Source organism: Varanus komodoensis, unplaced genomic scaffold (genome assembly GCF_004798865.1).
Source record: "Varanus komodoensis strain SLA01 unplaced genomic scaffold, ASM479886v1 scaffold4, whole genome shotgun sequence".
Lineage (NCBI taxonomy): Eukaryota > Metazoa > Chordata > Lepidosauria > Squamata > Varanidae > Varanus > Varanus komodoensis.
In genome coordinates this window covers 15,022,404-15,046,727 of record NW_025335941.1, presented here as the reverse complement: position 1 = coordinate 15,046,727, position 24,324 = coordinate 15,022,404, and the positions used below count along the sequence as shown (strand labels likewise).

Below are 24,324 nucleotides of genomic sequence, written 5' to 3'. Positions count from 1 at the left end.
CTCCCTTGCCTCATCCGGGGAGAGAGAAGTAGCGGATGCGGGGGGGGATTAGGGGGGGTATTTTCCGGGGAAAAGCGCAAGCTTCACTTCCTTCTTGCAGCCAGGCCCCAACGAGCTCCCTTCTTCACCCACCGCCGGTGTGACCCCGGCAACGAAGGCAAGACCCGCCCATTCCCCCGGTCCGCCCCGGGCCTTTTGCTTTCGTTTTTGGGACAGCAGAAGCCGCCGCTGCTAACCCGAAGGATGCTGCGCTCGCCCTGAAGGCAGAAGGCAGGCGCTGGGCTTGCCGTGCACAGGCCGGGCGCAGATGGGCTCCGAGTTCCCAAGAGAGCGCTGGCCAGCATCCAGGTATGCTGGGAACGGGGCAGGGCGCGCCGCCTGCGAAGGAGAGGTCGGGCTAGGGACAGAGAGAGCCAGGTCCGCGGGCTGGATGCGGGGATCCTTGTCGTGCGAAGCTGGGAGGGCGCGAGCACGTCCTCGCCAGCTCCGCAGCCCAGCCAAGAGGCTTCCCTTGGCGCCCTGTCAAGGACAGGAGCCGCTCGCGCATCTCCCCGCGCTCTTGTGGGGCTCAGGTGTTCTCCCGGAGAGGAAAGGTTGACGGGCAGGCCAGACCCGGGATCATCTCTTCGCGTTTCTGCGCGTGCGCGGTGGCAGTAAGCTTGGTTCAGGCTGCCGAGAGTCGCCAGTAGACCAGCGGACTTTGTGCCACTAGCCAGACTTGTACCTCTGGATTTCAGTGTGCCTGAGTGCGAGGAACTTGTTTGTGCTGGTCTTGCAAAAAGTGCTGCTGGGTGAATTGCCCTCTCTGCAGGGAAGAAGCATGCTGCTAATATTAAAGGAAAGAGACCGTTGCCAGAGAGTTATTAACCTTTCAACGAGAAAGACAACTGGACGCAGCAACCAGAACATGCTTATTCACAAGCAGGCATTCTGCAGCCGGTGCTGGCCACATCCTCACGTGCCTCACGTGACAAGAAGGAAATTGTGCTTTTCATTTTTGTTCTTATTTTTAGGTCCCTGAGCTAAGATTGCTCACTCTGCCTCTATCCTCAAACAATGAGACATTTATAAACATTTAACTTTGTGCCAAGGTTATTGTGTTGTTGTTGTTGTTGTTAGTCGTGAAGTCGTGTCCGACCCATTGTGACCCCATGGACAACACTCCTCCAGGCCTTCCTGTCCTCCACCATCCCCTGGAGTCCACCCAAGCTCAGGCCGACTGCTTCAGAGACTCCGTCTAGCCACCTCATTCTCTGCTGTCCCCTTCTTCTTTTATTTATTGATTTATTTATTAAAACATTTTTATGCCGCCCCATTCGCCAGAGCCTCGGGGCGGCTTACAACATTAAGTTAAAAAAATACAAACATTAAATTACACCATTAAATTAAAATGTTTGTAAAATACAAACATTAAGTTAAAATGCAAAAAATAACAATATAAAAAAAGTCACCCTGGCCAGATAAAATCCAATAATATTAACAATTAAAATGCCGCTTAAATAAAAAGGTCTTCACCTGGCGCCGAAAAACAAATAACGACGGCGCCAGGCAGAACTCTCTGGGGAGCGCATTCCATAAATTGGGCGCCAGTGCAGAGAAAGCCCTCCTCCGAGTACCCACCCTCCTGATTTCTTTCACGGAGGGTTCCCGGAGAAGGGCCTCTCCCGCAGATCTCAAGGGGCGGGCGGGCGTATATGGACGTAAGCGCTCCTTCAGGTAACCAAGACCCAAGCCGTTTAGGGCTTTATAGGTCATCACCAACACCTTGAATTGGGCCTGGACTTCAATGGGAAGCCAGTGAAGCTGACGGAGAACTGGAGTCATGTGAACATAACGCCCAGTCCCCGTCAGCAGCCTGGCAGCTCTATTTTGAACCAATTGAAGTATCATCTATTGTGCCCAGCATTAAGGTTATTGTACTGTCACTTAAAAAATAAGCTTTGGCATTCAGTTAATTTGTTGTGTCCTTTGATCTATTATACAACATATAACCAGAGAACTGGCCACTGGTTCACTGAGAAAGAAACTGCTTGGATGAAGGGACTGTGGTAAGAGTGCATGCTTTCCATGCACCTGGTAGTGGGAGAATGAAGGAATCCTGCCTGGATCTGGAGAACTGCCACTGAGCAGAGTCCTCCATTCTGAACTAGAAAGACTGAATATAAGGCAGCCTCCTATGGCTCCACATTAGATGGACATTTAGAATCTGGTGCTCCGGTGGTCCAGGTCACTCAGATTACCAGACAAGCCTGCCAATTAGGCATTTGTACATCAGACAGGTAAGCAGTTCCGGGCGATTTCCAGGAACTGTGTCTGTCATAGCAGCTAGCTAGCAGTACAGCTGAAACAGAGGCAGATCATGTGCCAGGATGCAGTGATGGGGTGGCTGTAGGTTATGCAAATGAGGGGGAAGTGGGATTTTCAGTGGCAGAATGCACCGCTGTGCAGAATATGTTGTGGTGCTGATCACTGTGATTCTGGTATCAGTTCAGTCACCCCTGTCAGGAGGTGGCACTTGAATCAAGCAAGTGTGGCTTACCTGTGGTTCAGATTGGCTTGAATTAGCACACAGGAAAAGGAGCTGTGAAAGGGCTTGCCACATACTAACAATTCTCCAATTCTGAAGTTTTACCGAAATCATACCAAAAAAGCATTCATTTTCTTTGAAACCACCTTGAAAAATGTGGGCTGGATGTAAAAATATAAAACAGAATGGATAAATACTAATTCAGAAAGGTTTTCCACCCACTTCATGTTTCACTCACCTGGACACTTACATTTTCCAGAGGTGTAAAACTTCCTTCATCTACTATTAACTTCTTGCCACTTCTAGTATGTCAGAAATCTGCAGTGGATTCAAGTGAGATTGGATTACTCTGAATTCAGCCTTTGCATTCTACAAAAGACTGACTTTTTCTGAGTTACATGCATTCTATGGATTTGCAGACCAGTTTTTTATTTTTATGGGGGATTTATGCACTTCTACATGTTACACATTTGCAAATGAACAAAATTCTCATACAAGAAATATGTTCTGTCAATGACACTGAGACCTTGTTCCTGCAAAGCATGTGCTCTCTGTGATTGGGCTTACACAATCACAATGGGGAAATAAACCATCCTCCTTCAAATGTGCTTGTCACCCACTGGTTATGGTCTGAGTAGCTTGTTTCTGGGAGACCTGGAAAAAGCTATTGCTAGTGACACCAATTCTGAGTCAAAGGGGGAAACTGTAGAGTTTTAAATAATATGTATTTACTTATTTATTGAGTGCTCCCCAATGGCTTTTTATTTCAATTTATTTTATTTTACTACTCTTTGTATAAAACATTTATTACATAGCTTTTAGAAGTTATTTGTGGGATATAAAAACAGGATAGCAAATATTTATGAAGTAGACAAACAGGGTAGACAAGTATTTACTTTGTCTTAAATATTCCTTACATTGTTCTAAAAGTAAATATAAGACAGAGCTATTCTATTTTTCAAACAAACATAGAAACAGAGTGAGTCAGAAGGGACCTCCCAGGCCATCTAGTCTGACCTCTGGCACTAGCTGGCTCCGTTCACGACATGGCCACCGTGTGCATGCCCAGCCTATCTATAGAAACATAGATAGAATAGATAGATAGAACAAGATGGTTCTTGGGGGGGGGGGACCTGCAATCACACTGAAATCAAGTTAGAAATACTAAATTAGCCACAGTATGGATTACAGCGGATTACAATGGACTTTCTTTAGGTGCTTCCAGATGACACTTTTATTGTGCTATCCCCCACCTTGTTCATAGAATTTTAGCAGGAATCCATATGGCAGCATATACCACTTGTAACCTGTTTTTCCACTGCTTATTCCACCATTTTTTCTTCCTGCAGAAGATCCATTAACATGAAAAAAGATGTAATAACTGCATAACACTTTCTAATTAGGAGCCCTGTGTCAGGAAACAACCTAAATCTGAATCCCATCCAGTGCAATCCAACCTGTTTATTTGGAAGCAAGCCTTCTGGTTTCCATGGGATATCCTCCTTATTCTTAGGATTACACTATGAGAGAACTGTGCATGTGCTCAGCCAACATAAAACTACACGGACCAGTGTTTATCCTGAGAGGGCAGATCTGGGGTAGATGGAATGGTGCGTTTTGCCACTTTTCTATATTTTAATTGTGGGGCATATCCCATGAATTGCATGATGATGTGCGATTCAAGGCGTGCCATGCTTCAGCAACAGCTTGCTATGTGCCTTCTTGTCAGGGCCATCCTGAATGAATGCATGCCTGGTCTGTTTTAATCACAGCTTCAACCAGAGTTCTAAAATTGGCTTTAATGATAAAGCCAATTCCATATTCTCTGGCTTTATTAGATTTTACACAAGTGCTTCAGGCTATATCCACCTCGAACTTAGGAAGGGAATGGACCAAAAAACTACTAAATACCTTGTTGATCTTTGATTTGAAGAAGCAGTGTGCAATAATAACAGGCTATGGCTGATACACAGTAGAACATCCCCGCCTGTGCCCTGTTATCCACTCTTGGATCCTGTGGCAGCTTCTATCAGTGGAAGGAGGAGGGAGATGATTTGCGAAAATTCCTTCTTTCTCCCCCCCCCCCCCCCCGCAGTGCCACAGGTTACACTGTTCCAGAATGTTCCCCAACATGGAACTACAGGGGAAAGTGGAACCAGTGAATATCATCCCACTGCGCTCTCCCACCCACCCCCTCAGAAGCCTCTGCTAGATCAAAGGGACTTCCGGGAATGGAAGGACACAGTTGGATATGGCCTTTATACAACCTTGTACTTCCTTAAAAGCTGCCTGGGGAAATTACATTGTGCTTTAATGTTAACCATTCCTGGTAACATTGTTATCTGAAATAATGATGTTTGTTATACTTGCAGATGCAGGATTAACATCAGCATTTGACTGCTGGTAGGATGAGGTTTTAAACTGAGATGGCACTTTTCAAGAGACCACTGAATGTCTACAAACTTGGTGAGTTGAGGGAATTTAATATTTTGGACTTCCTTTTCTTCTTCATTTATACTATATTTTCTTAAGTATTCTTGGGAGGGTTCCTTCTCCAAATAAACTTTTGAACAGTAGATAATGAAGGTGCAGAGTCCTGGTAAATGGCCACCATCTCTTCGTGAATGATTTTTTGACTTTTTCCTTGTATGTTGATATGTTGGATCTCTGAAATCAAAACCATTGTTTTCTATGTCATTTTTTCTGTGTTTAAATATTACTTTAATTCATTAATTTATCATGTTCTGATAGTTATTATGTTAATTAACACAATTGTTAATTTCCCCTTTATTTTAAAATCATAAGTAAATGTGTTTGAGGCATTAGCAGTTTTGGAGCACAGTTCCTTGGAATAAACCCGTTACCTTGGCAAAAACTCATAGAGAAAAAAAATTTCTGTCCACTGGAATATAATGATCATAGTACTCATTTTCACCATTGATTTTGCATGATCAAGGAACTCTAATTGTTCAAGCTTTCAGGTTTTGCTAAAGTACTACACTAGAAGCAGGAGAAACAGAAATCCATTTGAGCACCCTTATAACACAGCAACTATTCCTCATCGTTACAGAAAATGGCTTTATCTTTAATATGTATATACCGAGCAAAAAGTTTAAGTGGTGATTTTCATCTACACCCGGAGGCCTGTTTTAAATATTCAGATTTTCAGTCTTCCTAAGCTTTTCATCTGCCCCTCTTTGATTTTAGCAGTGCCACTTGGACACTTCAAGCAGCTGTCATCAGCTCTGTAGATTTTGCACTTGTCTGGTGTCAGATGACGTGCTGAACCACAAAGAGTTTGGTAACTCTCGAACAAGTCATGACTTCTTGTTAGGGCGTTGGAGCTGCTCCCTGAACCACCCTGCAGGAAGCAGGCCGAATTTAGATGCCACAGTGGCTTAGCATGTCATGTGAACCTTATCTGTGAGGGTAACTAGTCATGGTGGGCTGTTGTGCCATTCAGACCAAACCGCTTCTCCAGGATAGCTGATGAACATAGCTCACCTGAGGGATTGTGCAATCCATTATATGTTGTCATGTCATCCAAATGGAAGAGAACAATTTGATCACGAGTGGTGGAAATCAGCTAGTGAGCCACTTTCGCATTCTCACCATTGCCACAAGTAGTGGCAGCCCTTTCACATGACACTTTGGAGTGACCCTAACTGGTTTGTCACCCTTTAAAAAATGATTCCAGAAAATTGCACAAAATGTCTTAATTCTTCTCTTTTCAACCTTTTACAAGTGTGCTCTTGGGTGTGCAATATATATAACCTTTAGTGGTCAAATTCCTTGTATGATTCAGCTGTCTGAGGCTGCTAGGAGGTAGGAAAGATTTAAAAACTTGAAATGACAAAACTTACTATATTTGGTAATTTTCACACAGTTGCCTGGGACCAATTGCTGAGTTGTCAGTTGAAAAGCACTGAAAATCAGAAGACGTGACAAAAGTTGGTGCGTTATCAGCACCCCACCCCCAACTTAGCAATGTAATTCTCAGTTACTGCAGTTTCCTGATCATTATGAAGAACAACACAGAAATATGCCATACTTATATTTATATTTGTAAGTAAGTTTGGAGTCCAGCTTCCACTTAATATTATATAAATCTCAAATTAAATGCTGGTTACCAGGGGTTTATAATTACCCCCCCCTTTTTTTTTTTTTTGCTTTTGCAAAAAGTATGAGGAAGAGGAAGAAGGGTGTGATCGAATCAGCACTTAATGTATGTTGTGCCGTGTTGGGAAAATTTGGGTAAATCCTGTCTGAAAAGCATTACTCCTGTGTGCGTTTGCATTGTGGGATCAAATCCTGTCTTCCTTCTCAAAACCAAGCTGTCATTGTTTAAAATGGCATTCCTCCCCTGCTCCTTTCTCTCACCTTTAGCTGTAAGCTACAGTAGACAGGCCATTTTAGTCCAAATATACATTGTAAATAGTCATTGTTGGAATTCAGTTTACAATAATCTTTTGATAGCCCTGATCATGCAGAATGTTTAGAGTCGAGATAAGGGTCTGAGCTTATCATGAATAGTTTCTAGTAGCTTGAATTTGCATGTCTGAGCAGACCTGGAAATGGGTTCAAGTTATTCATAGTGTCAACTAAAGTGTCAATACTAATCTCATTGTTACAGTGTGATTGACTGACATTTCTTTATCTGTTCTGTATGTGGTGACCTCAGAATCTTATTGTAATCTGCATTCTGTCATCAGTTGCCCTGTACCTGTGTACCTATAAATGCCCTGTAGTGGTATTGAAGCTTTGCAGCAGAGTTCATCTCTGCCTGCCCGGTAATGCAGCCTGCATTATCATGAGTCAACCGCGGGAACCTGGGATAGACAATAAAGACGCGGAGGTTCATAACGATTGATCTTTCCTACGACCCCGAGTTTTATTTCCTCTTCTCAGATTGAGATTCTGACAGCCATACGTTTCTTTTGTGATCGGATGGGCTTCTTTGCTGGGTGGATCAGTATATTACTTCAGAAATATTGAGTAATGGATAACATATCCTAGAAATGTGTGCTTTCTGTGCCTTCCTACAAACCATTAACAGGAAACTTAACTACGGAGACAATATCTTAAAGAAACAGCAGCCAATTCACTGAAATGATACTTGTCTTAACATGTAGTCAGACTGCAACTGTTCTTCCCTTTGGGACACCTCACTGACCAGTCATTAAGTATCCCATCTCTTGTTACACCTTCCTAATAACTGTTTACCCTGTTGTAAACACTGTCCAGAGAGGGAACAACAGCCTGAAAGAGCAAAATGGGCAAGACCAAGCAACTCTCAGGCAAAGAGTTAAATAACCACCTGGCAGCTGGGAAGTGATTCTTCTGTTTGCTTTTTTATCACTTCAGTTTTGAAAACATGTGTTTCCCATGTATACTAAAATAACAGGTGCACAATCTACTTATTATTAGGCTATATATATCACCTTATCTGCTAGTGTCAGAATCCCGGAATCTCAATTTGAGAAGAGGAAATAAAACTCGGGGTCATAGGAAAGATCAGTCGTTATGAACCTCCATGTCTTTATTGTCTATCCCAGGTTCCCGCGGTTGACTCACGATAACGCATTACCGGTCTAGCAGAGATGAACTCGCTGCAAAGCTTTAATTCATCTACCAGCAGTTTTTATACTCTCTCAGTCACGTACACCCGTACAGAGCCATTAAGGACAGAATACCTGTATTACAATAAAGTTCGGTGATCAGCATATGAAGAAAAAATACAGGAATGTCAGTCAACCATACAGACAATAAGATTACACTATCTCACAAGGCGATTTTTGACATATCAGTGGAGTAATTTCCAGAGGCGTGGATCCACCTCCGGGTCTACTTAGATATGTAAATTTGGGCTATCGTTAGTTCTTGTATTACATTCAGGAAGTCTGAGACCCTGAGTAAAGTATAACAAATAGCTACTTCTTGTCAAGCGGCAAATTCCAAAAGAGATTAGCTAGCTACAATGTGAATGAATTTAACTGAATGAGGACCTCCAATTCTTTCTGTCTGCTCTTGCCCCATAGCCAGGGGCAGGGGAATGCCATTTTAAACAGTGATAGCTTGGTTTTGAGAAGGAAGACAGGATTTGATCCCACAAATGCAAAGGCACACAGGAGTAATGCTTTTCAGACAGGATTTACCCAAATTTTCCCAACACTAGCCATCAAGGCTGTCTATACAAATTTACAACAGCAAAACAATGAAAGCAAAAAATGTGATTACAAATATCAAATTTATATGTTTTAAGAGGCTAAATTGCAAAGATGCATCTTTACACCCTTTCTGAAAGCTGAGTGAGAGGGAGCCAAACATTGTTCTTGACGTAATATACATTTCATAGTTTGGAAGCAATACACTTCCCTCCTGCAGATCTTAATTCCTGGACAGGTTCATAGCAAGACAGGCAGTCCCAAGGTGCAGGACATTGTATTTATTTGTATTCGTTATTACATTTATATCTCACCTTTTTCCCCTTTCATAAGGAGTCCAAAGTGGCTTACAAGGTTTTCCTTCTTTTCATTTTATCTTCACAACAGCCTGAGGTAGGTTAGGCCAAGGGTCAGTTACCCAGTGAATGTCATGGCCAAGTGAACATTTGAACCTGGGTCTCTCCAGAGCCAGCCATTACTAGAACCATTGTACTACGCTGGTTTTCAGACATGTTGAACTGCCAGACTGCTTTTGTGTTGTGTTTAGGATTGGAAATTGTCCTAATTGTTGTTCTGGGATAGAAGACACAATATAGTCCCTATCCAGGAAAGGAAAGAGCTTGGAGGAGATGGAAAGGAAGGATTTTGTAAATAAGATGAAGTAAACAAAAGAAATTACAGACTTCCACAGGGTTGAGAACATGGGAGCCAAAAGTCATGAACATGGACTGGATAGCCACTTTCAATGGCTATCGGTATTCATAAGTAACCAGGATCAGTGGGATTCAGAGAGAAGTTGTGGGTGGTGCTGAATAGAAGGCAGTAGTAATTCAAGGATGCTTCTGGATGTATAGCTCCAGCACCGTGCAACTATTACATTGTGCAACTGTTACTATTACTATAGGCATTGTGCAAGTACTACATTTTCTTCTTAATGGGTTTTTCTGTTGTAAGGAAAAAAGTGGACAAATTGCAGGGAAAACACAAGAGGGTTGTGAGTGGAAGAAGATGCCTCCACACACATGAAATTTTATAAATGAGGCAGGGTGTTGACATCATAAAAACTCAATCTGGAAGCATTCTGGGATTTATCAGGTTGCCTGGGCTAAGAATATGGCAAAGAAAATGAATGAAAATATGTAGGAATGACTTTTTCAGTTACCGTGTGCCCAGCGCACATTGCAGCAGCATGTGGACACTGATTCTTGCACACTGAAAACTTTTGACCACTCCCAGTTATATTTCCTTTAATCTGGATACTGTTGCTTCTCTGGTAGGGAAACAGTTGCTCAACTATTGAGAGTAGCAACAAGAAAAGCCAAAACATTCCAAATTCCAAAGAACCCTGAATGTATTTCTACAGGATAAATTATGTGAATTTGCATTGTATTTACCTCGTTTGCACTGGTAGAATTTATTTGTTTGTTTGTTTAGAGCATTTTTATGCCGCCCCCTTCACAAAAAGCCTCGGGGCGGCTTACAAAGCAAATACACAAATGTACAATAGACCTTAAAAATCCGGATACATCTCGGCAGAACTATAAAAACCAATAAATAGAGACAACAATTAACAGTTAAAATATCGTTTAAATAAAAAGGTCTTGGCCTGGTGCCGAAAAACAAATAATGATGGTGCCAGGCGGACCTCTCTGGGGAGCGCATTCCATAGGTGGGGCGCCACCACAGAGAAGGCCCTTCTCCAGGTACTCACCCTCCTAATATCTTTCACGAAGGGTTCCCGGAGAAGGGCCTCTGCCACCGATCTCAGGGGGCGGGAGGGCATATATGGACGAATTTAGGAAGAGGTGCAGTTTAAGTTGATTAAGGTACAGTCTTATGCCTGTTGAGACAGAAAAGAAGCTGCGTACCCCAGCCATGCATATGATTGCGCCTTAAACTATGAACCAGGAGAAGGACAGGAATAACTGCCCTTTCCCACCACCTTGAAGTTCCCCAACTTAACGTTGTTCAATAGTGCTGTGAAGTCCACAGAAAAAAAGCCATGAATCTCACATTCTGTGTTTTGCATGAAGTAGATTGCAGTCAGCATTGAGATAGTTATCAATGCAAATTTTGTGGCTCAAACATGTTTTTATATTATTTTCTAATTAACGTTTCATTTATAGTGTACATCTGTGTTATGACTTCATCCAACTTAGTTGGTAAGAGTTTTTAAACTACTTTCTTGCTGTTGCTTTAACCACCTTTCTTGCTGTTGGGACCAGTATTTCTACTATTGTCAGGTGCTATAGACCAGCCTTACATGATCTGGTGCCCTCCAGGTGCATTGGACTACAAGTCCCACTATCCATAACAGACACTCCCAATGGCCTTGTTAGCTGCACAATGGGAATTGTAATCCAGCATATCTGGAGGGTCCCAAACTGGGGAAGGCTTCTACAGAGCCTGTCAGAATAGTTTATGCAGAAACTCTATTATAATGGACTTAAAGCTGTCCACATGAGCTGACTAGCTTTCCTTTCAGTTGCGTTTGCAAAGAAAAGCTGTTTGTATTTGTGACAAATCATTCAAGAGAGTCACCTCAGGGCACATACAGATGCATGTCATTTCAACAGAAAGTTCAGTTTGAGTATGGTCATGTTCATATACCACACTAAACCATGTTTTTTTAAATAAATTTTATTATTTTCTCTATAAATCCAAATCTACAAACAATTATTCAGGACATCAGATATAGTGGGTCGACATCGCGCCCTTTTTTTTTTTTACATTTAAGAACTATATTCAATTCTACGCATAGTCCCGTTTCTCTAACCAATGATAAAAAATATTCCAAGTTTGATAGAAGTACTTCTCCTTCCTTCTCCTTCAAAGACGACACTAAACCATGTTTTGTGCAATATGCATGGGCTGCAACAAGTCCAGACAAGTGTTCCCCCCTTTTCTCCTGTGAAAGTTGGAAGGAGGATTTTTTGCTTATCTTCTTGCAACCCTGGGATCGATTTCAAAGCAAGCCAGCTTCAAACTTTGGTTACAAAGCAAAACTGTTTATACTTACCATAGTTAGTATAAGCCACAACCCTGAGTTTGTATGCAACAATAATGGAAGAAGAACCGAAAGTAAATACTGTTGATCCTCCTCCTTCTTGTGTTGGAGAAAGAGAGCGGAGGAGGAAGTATGCCAACCTGAGGCTCACTCTTCTCATTGTATCTGGTGTATGTTGCACTGAAGTGTATTGATTAAACTATGGTTTAGTGTGATGTGCAAATGCTGTCATTGTATTATAAAGTCTGATAAAGACTCTCTCCAGAGAAGGTTGGGGGAACCCATTCTTTCTATTTACAGCCAAACTTGAGTCTGCTTTCTTTTTCAATGGGAAAGGCTTGAGTTGTAATTGATTAAATGTACATGCAATGGTTTTAAAATACAAGGAAGGGGTGGGCAACTTTGCCTGAAACACTGGGGCAGGAACAGACAGATCACTGAATGTTATCTTTGCTGCTTGCGCATTCATCAAAGGGATCATGGAAGCAGGCTTCTGTGGAATAAACCATTCTTGCATTTTGCTACTACTGCAGTACAATTTTGTACATCTGTACACATTTCTCTGCATCAGTATCAATATATAGCAAAATCCTGCATGCCAGTATGCATGCTTCCACTTAAGTTGCTATGAATTGAACCTGTATGACATTCACAGCCATGTTTAAATTGTGTTTTATTGGAATGAAGTGCAAGATACAGAGATCTTTATGAATGATTGGTAGGACGGAGCTTTTCAGTCCTTGCTAAGCTTTTTAACAGTTGTTTTTTTTCCTCCTCATAAAAAGCATATATTTCTGCACTCACCATTGACATCAAATCACAGGATCTTGTGTATATTCTAACATGGAAGGCTGAAGAGACACCAGCATGCTACAATGTGAAGTATACAGTATTGCTCAGGTTTCTGTTTTTTTATAATATATATTCATTATTAGCAAATTATTATGAATGATTTGTATGGTATAAGAATCTTTTGAATATATCTGCTTAAGTTCCTGCTACATGAAATAGTGAAACAAAGATTCCTATACCATCTTAAAGACTAGCAAAGGTCTTATGAAGTGACCTGTAATCTACAAAAGCTATAAGACAATTGGTATCCTCAGCAAGCTTGTTGCTTTATTACATTTCTGTAACACTCGATAGCCAAACATCTCCGGATTGCTCACAAAAGTCAAAACCTTTAAGCATAACTAAAAACCTTTAAAGGGAAAATATGAAAAGACCTTGACCTGATGCTAGGAAGACCAAATGTAGGCACTGGCTGGTCATTAGGAAAAGGGCACAACCAGGGTGCCACCATTGCAAAGCCCCTGTCCTTGCTGTCACCAACTCATTTAGTGGAGGCACTTAGAAGAGGGCTACCAAAGACAATCTTAAAAATATAGGATACATATGGGAGGAGATCATCCTGCATATGAAATAATATAATGATCCACCCCAGATATTTTGAGTTGTATCTTGGCTTTTCTTAGCTGCTGCAGGTGCCATTGTATTACAAGCCTGCTTCCTCTCTCTTAACTCAGGAGTCTTGTAGTTACTACGAGATCTTAGGACTCATTCCCTTGACAGATTAATAGTATAACTTGGAAGCACCATTCCTTTAAGCTAGAGGACAGATTTTCTTTCTCCAGTCTGCTCATTATTTTCATTAAGACCATAATTCACAATTGCCTAACAGCAACACTGTCACCCAGCTTTCTCAAAGTATGCCTGATTCTGCAGACCTGCCCAGCTAATTGTTACTGGGAAATTGCAGTTGTGTCTTAGGTCACTGTAGGCAGGAGTAAGAGGAGAAGTAACCCCACTGACTGCTCACATATCAAGTGGAGATGTCTATTGTACAGAAAGTTATTTTGAAAGATAGTGCTTTTCATGTAACTGAAGGAAAATGACACTTGCTGACATAAAGGTACATAAGCCTTAATGATCACTGTTTCACTGTATCCCTTCTAGATAAGTTAGCATTTGCCTGCATGTACTTCCCCTCTTACTACCTTCTTCAGATCTTTCTTCTAGAGGTTTATTTTTCTGAAATCAAATGCTCTCCTTTCCTGGTCTATGCATCCCATTTTATAAACGGGGGGACCTAAGGAGGCAGGGTCCTGCAAGAGACACACACATTTTGAAGCCCAAGGCAAGTGCCTTAAATAGCTTATTTGGGATGTCATGAAAAAACAGCGAATTATTCATTACTTAAGTTATTATGCCAGGGAGGGAAAGAAGTGCTTGCAGGATTTTCTGTCTCCACAGTCAAAACAACATGATTGCCTCTGAATACTATACACCTTGACTGGGGGTTGTACAGGGAAAGATGGCACTTTCTGCTCTGCCTCAGGCAGCAAAATGTCTTGGGTCCAGCCCTGGATATGGCTATAGAATCCTGTGGTATGGGGAAAAGTAGCTGAGATGCATAGAAAGTGTTGTGGAGCATTAAAACAACTGAGGGTACAGAAAGATTTGTGGATGGGGAAAGATGTTCAGGATTGTATCAACCTTACTGTGAATTCCTAAGTATGTTTACTTAGAAGTAAGTTATACTAAGTTCAACAGGATTTTCTCCTAGGTAAGTATATGTAGGATTGAAGTTTTACTCCTTAGCAAATTTGCTCAGGTCTGCAATTTGACTTATAAGTGAATTCCAACATCTGGATCTAGAGAAAAAACTGGGGAATGATATATTCAGTATTTTTTTAAAAAAACCCAACTAACTGTAAACAAAGGTAGCCATATTGAGCCATAAGAAATGAAATCCCCAAATTCACAGTTAGCAGATACCTTACTTAGGAATTTGGGTTGGTCCTCATAATGAATACTTTCCTGTGATCAGTCAGACTTAGCACAGTCTTTCTCCAGCTGCAGTCTAGTTTTACTTCATTATCCTCAGCTCATATGTTTACCCAAGAGCAGTCTAGGCTTTGCTGAAAGAAGATGGCAGTGGAGCATAGGAGAGTCAACTCCCCAAGCAATTGCTGCTTTCCCCTTTTGTATCTCTGACCCTTGCCCATGCTGTTGGGGTTTATGCAAGTTGTAGCTCAGGTCATCTGCACTAATGTAAGCTAATATCTGTTTGACATCTGGTCAACTGAGGAATTGCCTAATTTGCTCAGAAACAAAAATATGAAAAGAAACACATGGTTGAGCTTTTCTGTAACTGTTGCCACAGAAAATCAATCAAGCTAATTAATCCTCGTATATACCTTTCCTTTCTCCTTTATAGAAGTCCAGTGTGCCCCACTGAAATGCAATCAAAGTCTTCAGAGGAAGACCAGTTACTAGATTTTTCTTCCAATAAGTCTAGGTAAGTAAGTTGGTACTCAAAAATATGTTATCTTTGTGGTATTTTCAAATCAGAACTTCCTGTGGATCATTTAGGATCACCTGCTGTTCTGCATCTTCTGTTCCTTCTTTGCATCAATTAATAACAGGGTATCTTGGATTCAGACACGAATAGCCTGGCTAATGCTTAGCCACTAAGAATTACTGTATTTTATTATGTTTATTTGAACAGCTGGTTTTTGTAGCTCAGGATTAAATCAGGAATGGTAGAAGGAAGAAGTCCATAAAATGAAATTCTGTTCTAGGGGAGCAGGGAATGCTTTTAATATTCATGCTGTTCTTTCTGTATTCAGCATGAATTACACCACTGTTCCCCTACCTTGCACCCTCCACATAAAGTTGGAGTACAACTCTCAATCTTCAACCAGGGTGGCCAACAGCTGCACTGGTTGGGGGGTGATGAGATTGTAATCCAATGCATCTGGAGGGTGACAGGAAACACTGAACTGCACAATGGTGCTCACATATTTAGGTGTGAAACCTGTACCATGCTGAGGGTTTAGGACACCTGTGCCCACTGGGCACAGAACACAGGATCCTGCTCCTATATATGGATCAATGGTAAGTAAAGACAGTAGTTCAAATGTGAAATGCCTTACCCAGTATTTGCTTTTAAACATTATTATGGGCTGGTTCAATGGAAGAGAGTTTCCCAGTTGTGGAGCACTTGTCCAGAATGCACCGTGCATCTCCTGAGTGATTGTACTGTCAAACTCCAAGCCTGGGTTTTGAAAGGGGAATTGGACACATTTATGAAGGAGGACACACATGCTTGAGCTCTGAGACAGATTGTCAGACAGTCCTGGGAAACTAGGTTTGTTTATTTGGAGTGTGCTTCTTTGATGTTTACCTTTTTCTTCCCTCTCCACCAGGTTTCAGCCAAGTGAGACTCCAGACCATCAAGATCTGGAACCCAGGGAACTGGGTCCCTGTTCTTCTGCATCAGAAGACAGTGTACGGCCAAAACCAGGCAGGTATGTGTTCAAAGGCAGGCACAAAACAACAGCCAAGGTAGCAATCGGGAAAAGGAAAGAGGAGTGAAGCACAATCCTCACACATGACAGTGGCTGATTGAACTGAGCACCCAACTCTATGGCTAGACCTTTATAAGGCCTGGTGCATAGGAACTGCCCTTCCAGTCAGCTGACAGTACTGGAAAGGGTTATTCGACAGCCCAGATGGCAGCCTTGAACTACTGGGTTCAGTATGCCTGACACAATGTAATGTTGATAACATATTGATTGACTGCCACCCAGAAAAATTAAAGTGCTGCTAAAGGCACGTGGAAACCCTTTCTGGTATTTTACAAATACAAATATTTTTGTACTTGTGCTAGACCAACCTGTTTGTTTGAAATGTGTTTGATGTTGGTTTCTATTTGTAATAATAAAAATAATTGTGCGACATAGTAATATTTTTTGTTTTTAAGCCCTCAAATGTGCAGAAAAACTGTGCTGTTTAAACCTTTTGGGAAAATGTTCTACTGTACTTTCTGTACAGTTTATTTCAATTCCTTAATCAAGTTTGGTTTCTTTGATGGCTATTCAAAATGTTTGTTTATAGCCATTTCTTTATCTCTTTCATCTTTATACTGCCCAATAGCCAAGGCTCTCTGGGCGGTTAACAATTGGCCATAGGCCATTACAAACAATGCGAGTATCTAAAGCAAAGTCATAAAACCTGAGAGTTTGGGGATCCTTTACTTAAACACATTTTCCATAAAAGCATCCTATAATTGTAACAGTTTCTCAAATTAGCAGAAGCTTACGGTCAATTGGTACTTTCCGCACAATGCTAGCTCAAATTTGCTTAAATACTGTTGCGAATAATGTAGCATTATGGAACATAAACATCTGTAGATCACATTCGTTGGGAGTGCTCTCTCCTGTTACTTTGTCAGTATGCCTGACTTGAAATTGAGCCGAAGTACCTTGCTGCCATCTCTCAGTCCACCAATATTCTCTGCCTCTTTCCTGTCTTCCATCGCTAAAGGAGGTAAGAGAATAATCAAAAGGAGCATTTTTTCCCTGAGTCTTTCCCCCCTCAACTTCTCTGTCACACAAACTAAAAGAATGACAGTGTATGGTAGACTCTGATAGGTGCTGTTCTTTCAAGAAAAAAAACAATATTTGAAAATCTAGTTTGTATTAATATATCCATTGCAGAATTTGACTTATACCAGATTTGGGCCAGAGTGGAGTATATATAAGGGGTTTTTGGACTCGGGATTGTGTCAAGTTTGCATGCTGCTGTTTTGAGTCACTTCTTCCACTGTGTCCAGTTGGAAAAATCTTCGTTTCTTCTTATTTCCACTTCAAGTTTACTCAGGTTAAACCAGAGGACTGTCATGAAATGTTCCAATATCAGACATTCATTCTGTAACCTGACAGAAGAGTTCACAGATCCTTGCAAAACATACATAATTTATGTGGAGCAGGTCACAGAAAGTGGAGTTCAAGTTTCATATACAGAATTCAATCCATATTCCAACAGTAAGTAATTCATTCTTTATTAATGCTTGAAGCTGTCACTCTGTTCCACTTTTAATCACAGATACTTCAGTGCCTTCTCTCTGGCTTCCATAGCTGAGATGCCATTAGAGAAAGTGGTCATTTCTGGCAGCAAAGTTTGGATACTATTAAGAAGCACTTATTCAATGCATTATTTCAAATACTTAATTTATCACTATATTTTTGTTGTGAACTGACCAGAGAGCTTCAGCTACAAGCGGTATAGAAATGAAATAATAATATAGGGGTAGGACTGTATCGCCTGCCCTGACTTCTGTGAATTACCTATAGTAGTCAAATAATTTGGCCCTGATGGCTTTTATCTCCAGTCCTACATCAGCCCTTTCCTGCTTCTTAGGGGACTGAGCAGCAGCTACACCACAAGCCTCCAAGATAAAAATCTTAAGTTAAATCAACTTAAGGCAGGGTCAACTTAAGGCAGGCCTTCATAAGCAGAATTACACTGAAAATTAACGTAAGACAAGCATCTAAGATCAACAAGGAAAATGACTTGGGGCACAATCTTATGCATGTTTAGACAGAAAAAAGTCCTTTGCTGACTGGGCAATGCTGAGGATTGTAGGACTTTTTTTCCCAAAAAGGTCTATTTTGGAAATGTCAAAATTAATCAATAGAACTTCTTGTGCTATTTACTCTTGAATCCTAAACCATCATATTTTGAAGCAAGTCAATTAGATTTCAGCTGAACTCTTCTCTCAAAGCTAGTTGTGCTTTGCATACTCTCTTCGGCTTATGAAAATTTAGACCAGAAATGCATGTAAGAAATGTCATTGATAGATTGATTTTGCTTTTTCTTATTAACCAGTGTGCCTAGCACCAGTTCAGTTTACAGTTTCTGCTTGTCCAAACTGCATAAATGTGACTGTGAAATTTTCATCAGTACTTCAAGTTTACCAAGAACTTGACTATGTAGTCACATTGATGGAAAAAGACTTGAAGCAAGAGGTCAGTACAGTCACACCTTGACTTTTGTGGGTTTAATTTTCACAGCTTTGCTTATTTGAGTTTGCCATCAATAATTAAATGGCTTTTTTGGAGTTTTGTGGCCTACTGCCTACTCCTCCACAGACAGCTGTGCAGGAAATGCTCCCCTTCCTCGCTGCAGCCGGGACCAGCCCAGAAAAGTGTGCCACCCCCAGGTGAGGGCAGGGTGGCCACCACTCTTGGGATCAGGCATGCAGCGGTGTGCAAGGCTCGTGATGAGCAGGAGGTGCAGGATGAGCTCCCTTGGAGTGGGCTGTAATCCAGTCTTGTTTTAAGCTAGAAGTTATTCAGATTGCAAAAGAGGTAACTAATGCAGCTATTGGTACACATATGGTCAACGGTATTGAGACTTAAAGTTTGTGGGAGCAGCTAAAGATATTCATGGATTTCCCACTTTGATGGGGGTCCTATGCCCCTAGCCCCGCCCCCCAAGAATGTAGAGGACCACCTGCAATCTGTTACTGAGATTTCTATCTAATAGGCAGCAGTCTCATGGGGTTGTGCCTTAATGCTATCGCTCCATCTTCCACATGTTTGCTTGTGCTCCAGTGGCTGGAATTCTATGTCGCTGTGTTTCCAGGATTAATTTGCATGGAAGGGACAGTTCAGTGCATGCATTCCTTGCAGCGGAAGTGTCAGTCTGATATATCCTGTATATGCTGAAGCTGTGCGTGCTTCAGAGCTCCTGCAGAACTTGTTGGATTAAGATGGCTCTGGTTTATATACTAGATTAATTCCTGTACCAGCATCAGGAACATAGAATTGGGCATAGCCACAGCTAAGTCAGCAGAGTATCAGAAAAACCAGGAGGCTACCATGACATTGCAGGATCATCACACTATTTTTGCTAGAAAAAATGCAAATACAAAGGAAATCGATGCAAATATTAAGCAAAGGAATACACATCTTGCTATTTATTTTTTATCACGATTGTTGCAGTTGCATACAAGTTCGTTTATCTTTGGATATCCAGAGTACTTCTCATAATATTATCCCAGTAATCCTTATAACAGCTCTGGGCTAATTTTATCATCCGTCTATATTGAAGACAGTGCACTTAAACTGAGAGTGGGCCATGTACTGATCTTATTCTAAAGTGAGACAATCCAGATCACAGTTCACCTATTTCAACAGCTCTCAAATGTATATTTGTCGTTTACAGTATATTTTTAAGCAATTGTCAAATAAAACCTTTTGCCTTTTACAGTATGCTCCTAAGAAAACCACTCAAGCAGTTTCCTACACAATTATTGAAAATTTGCATCCAGCTACAAATTACTGCATTACTGTCAATGTGTCTTCAACTATGACCAAGCAGTGTGAGCCATCCGTCATAAAATGTATTGTCATTAACCCCACAAGTAAAACAGGTACTTTGAGTTATAAAGGGGGGGGGGAGTGGGTGGGAGCCTGTTTTGATTCTTGATTACTTGAAAAGTTAAACACTGTTTTTTATTTTAGCATTTCAGGTAACATGAGCTTTTCCTTTTGCAAGTTCGGACTGTACACTCTATATATTCAGCAAAGCAATGATATTTTGTAATAACCCCCAGTGCATTGCTGTTTAATCAAATATCTTTTTACCTTATAGCAGCAGTTGCCATCCCAACACTGGTTGGCGTATTGATATTTTTAACGATCGTCATTGTGCTGGCCCTGAAACAAACTGGTGTTATTTGCTTAAAAAGGATAAAATGGCCAAAAGCGTTGGTATGTCCTCTTGGAATTTTTCATTATGTACACATAGCTCAACAGATCTAAAGCACCCTTCCCTAACCTGGCATTTTGGACTTCAGCTCCCATCAGCCCCGGTCAGAATAGCCAGTGGTCAGGAATCAGCAAATCACTGATATGGCACTAGATTAATGAAGGCTGACCTAAACGATTCTGATTATAGGAAGGCTCAGCAATGTGATGATAAGACAGAGCTGCCAGACGAATCATGTGTCCCCTGCCATCCACTGTAAAAACGGGTAGTTCAGTCCATTGGCCCTGGTAGACTTGAGAAGGTTTATTCATTGCCTTGCATCTCCTGGGAAACCTACAGGAAGGACAAGGCACCTCCATCCTACCTACCTACCTGCACACTGCTCTTCACTCCAACCATGTTGGGCTCTACAGTGCCTTGCAGAAGTATTCACACGCCCCCCCCCCCCCCACCCGTGGCTTTTCTACATTTTGTCATGGTAAAAGACAAGCTGGAACAGAGGGATTTAACTGGCATTCTTACCACCTGATGCACACAAGATACTCGGCACTGTGGGGACGTCCTGGGGGCGAACACTTCTGCAAGGCACTGTAGGGGTTCAGGCAGTGTGTGGACCAGAGCAGGACTGTGGCCACTTGCTCCACTTTTCTCACATCAGCATGCAGCTTGCTCCCAATTTTTACTCATTCAGTGGAATGCGAGAAAGGGCCCTTTTTGTGCACAGTTGTACACAAAAAAGGTTAGTATGTGCAGTCAGGAACCTTGGCGTGACTAAAAAGGCTTCTTTGCACTGAACAGGTATTACTGTACCTTCAAACTTGTATGTGGGCACAGAATCAATTTGGCTATTGGACAACCAATTGGGTTGAATCTAGACTTGAAGTAGACCCAAAGAAATCAATAGGTCTTAAATTAGATGTGGCTACTTTAAATCCCATTGATTCCCATGAGTCTACTCTTAAGTACAGCTGCATCTGTAACCAATCCATTATGTACAGAGACAGACACTGTAAAAGGTCAGATATTTGCTAAAGTAGATCCTACAAAGCCTATCTTATGTGTTGCAAATACTTTAAAAAAATACATATAGAGCCTAAAGTCTTAGTTTGTTGTTCTTCCTGGCAGTTCTTGTTCTTACCATTAAGAATTTTCCTTTTGCCTGGGAAAATGCAGTAATTTCCAGAACAGTATTTAAGCAAGACTGCTGTCACCCTTGACATCCAACAAGACTAGCCTTGGCAGTGAGGCTTGGCTTGGCTTGGCAGGGTCCCCTGTAGTTTTTTGACAGAAACATATGCATTCATGTATATATTGTGTACATATTATACATGCATTTTATAGATATCAAATTGCTACTTGTGTTTCCCACAGACATTCAGATTTAAACCACTTTATTCCATCTTTGAATCATGTCCTGAAGAAATGCACAAGGCGCAAGTCATCCAGAAATGTAAAAAAGATGTATCAGGATACAGTTCTGGTGAAGACAATGAAAGTGACACTGAAAATGAGAATTTATATTTTAAACGTAGTTTCTTGGGCAATAGTTCCAAACATTGCTATGAGACAGACAACACAAAGCAGCTGTCCATAGACTGTTCATCCACTGCAAGTGAAATAGCTGAGCCTTTTGGTAGTGTGGCTGAAAATCTTCAGAATGATATTAATAAAGAAGAAAGCCCATTGGAGCAAGAATTACACCCTTCTGCTGCAGAAACTGTCCTCAACAGGCCTGGGTCAGAAGAACACAGCAGCTCTTTAAATATAAACTTAAATACTGTGATGCTGCTAATATCTGACAAAATGCAGAATGTTTCTGCAGCACAAGTTCCAGAAACAGAAGAGGAGGCAGCAGACTTGAAAGAGCCACATTTTCCTGACGAGTGTGAGACAAACCATTCCACTGATATACCAGATCTGTGGGACTCTGAGGTTCACAACCAGCCATGTACATGGCAAAACTCTAGTGGGTTTGAAGAAACTGAATCATCTGATTCAGAACCGGACTGTGTTGGTGACTACATGAGCAGATGAATCAATTATAAGGCAACTTACCACTTTAAAATATGCCAATTTATCCCTGTCTTAAAGGACCAAGTGGTATATATTCTCTGAAACTATCACTTTTATTCAAGTGAAGTTGCAATTTTTTACACTCTTCATTTTAAGATACCCCAAAATCCATGTAATCTACTCAGGACTACTGAATTTATGAGTTGTACATAACCTTGTTCATATGTGAGGTTAGAGCAAGGTATTTAATTCTATGAATCGTACATAACCTTGTTAACATGTAAGGGTCACCATCTGCTATACCATGCTAGATCTCAGAGGTATGTTGAACTTTATGTGAGTCATGGTGGTTGTCACACTTGTCAGTGTTCTACTTTCCATGTTTGCATATAGCATGTAACTGGGCTATTAAAATACGTGTTACGCACAGACATGTGTAACCAAGCACAGACACGGTGTTGTTTTTAATGAAAAGCCATCTCAGAAGGGGGAAATTAAACAGAGAAGAACAGAGAAGTGCTAATCCCTTTCATCATTCCAGACTTGTTCACTTGAACTTGCCCCTGAAATGAGCAATATAGCATGACTAGACCCTCTGTATCAGCTTTAATTCTACTACCTTGACTAAGTTACTTTTTACAGAATTTTGCAGTTGCTCAGTAAGTTTCTTCAGGGTTCTACTTATTGTTTCTTTAGCTACACACCTTATTAGATCTTTCTGCTTTGCATTCATGCAGCTTGGGAAGACACTGTGGTATTTTGGAGAGAATTTTAGAATTTGTCTGGCTGCTAAGAACTTGTAGCCTGTTAAAAGGCCAGCCCTTGTTTGCTGTCTAATTAATGCTCCACTGTTGGTTTCTACTGTGGGGAAGTGACTCCTTCATTACTGAGGAAGCAGTGATAATACTTCTCCACAGCATTTCTCATGAACTAACTGTGGGGTTTCTGAACAAACATTCTGGAAAGAATAGCCCATTTCCTTGGAAACAATGAGCCCAGCCTGCTGCTTCAAAACCTGCATATATATATGTTTATCTGCTCATGGCCAGTAGCTGAATTTAGGATAAATAATGCCAGAAGAGGGACTGCAGGTGGTGCAGTGGTTTAAACCGCTGTGCTGCTGGGCTGGTAGATCAAAAGGTCGCCGGTTCGAATCTGCACAACGGGGTGAGTTCCCATTGCTCCGACCCAGCTCCTGCCAACCTTGCAGTTCGAAAGCATGCAAACACAAGTAGATGAAAAGGTACCACTTCGGTGGGCAGGTAACAGCGTGCCATGCACTTGGGTGTTTAGTCATGCTGGCCACATGACCCCGGAGACTGTCTGTGGACAAACGCTGGCTCCCTCGGCTAGGAAACGGAGATGAGCACTGCCCCCTAGAGTCAGGCATGACTGGACATAACATCAAGGGGAAACCTTTACCTTTTTTTCAATGCCAGATTTCTGAGCACTTGCACAGAGGAAGTCATTATGGGTAGTCAATATTTGTATCTTCTTGGACTCTCCCCAAACTGTACAGAATATAGTGTGTTTGAAAGCACTTTAAATATAATATGCGGCTGTGATAGCATATCTTTTGTTCCTCTTGTATCTTAACTGAGCAGGCATCTGAGGATGCACTAAGGACTGGGTAAGGGCAAATAAACAGACTCAGATAAATGCACACAAAATTGTAGTATAGTTAGCAGGTGGTTTGTCTGCCCAGTGGAGTGATATTCAGCCTGTTCTGAAGAAGGATGCACTTGCCCTAAAGGATCAGGTTCAAAGTCTGGTGGTATTCATTGATCTAGCATTGTCACTTCAAGTGCAAGACAGGTAAACTCAGTGGCTCAGAGTGACTATTATTAGCGTGGCGGATACCAGCCATGGTTCAAACTGGGCAGAGACAGCCTGGCTACAGCTAGCCATGCTCTGGTCACCTGCAGTTTGAATTACTGTGACATGCGGTATATACTGCTACCTTTGTAAAAATTTGGTTAGTCCAAAACCAGCTGCAACAGTGCTTCACCAAATCTCCTGGCTTCCAGGCCATTTCTACGTCCACATTATAG

General features: G+C 41.5%; 1 protein-coding gene across 5 annotated transcripts; it reads left to right on the top strand.

Annotated features, from left to right (window-relative positions):
* Positions 1-170: 170 nt before the first annotated feature.
* On the top strand, positions 171-22,726 carry LOC123029347 (interferon alpha/beta receptor 2-like). 5 transcript variants are annotated; one of them, XM_044442248.1, is made up of 12 exons: positions 171-348; positions 4,900-4,993; positions 6,414-6,592; positions 10,818-10,853; positions 12,484-12,598; positions 14,919-14,999; positions 15,910-16,011; positions 17,357-17,529; positions 18,374-18,513; positions 19,760-19,922; positions 20,147-20,262; positions 21,632-22,726. In XM_044442248.1, the coding sequence occupies exons 3-12, from the start codon at positions 6,550-6,552 to the stop codon at positions 22,292-22,294; spliced, it is 1,632 nt and encodes a 543-aa protein (XP_044298183.1). In that variant the 5' UTR covers positions 171-348; positions 4,900-4,993; positions 6,414-6,549; the 3' UTR covers positions 22,295-22,726. The 5 variants fall into 5 exon arrangements, with proteins under 5 accessions (XP_044298183.1, XP_044298180.1, XP_044298184.1 ...); XM_044442245.1 differs by having other exon boundaries at positions 20,144-20,262; XM_044442249.1 differs by lacking the exon at positions 6,414-6,592 and having other exon boundaries at positions 172-348; positions 14,922-14,999; positions 20,144-20,262.
* Positions 22,727-24,324: the final 1,598 nt, after the last annotated feature.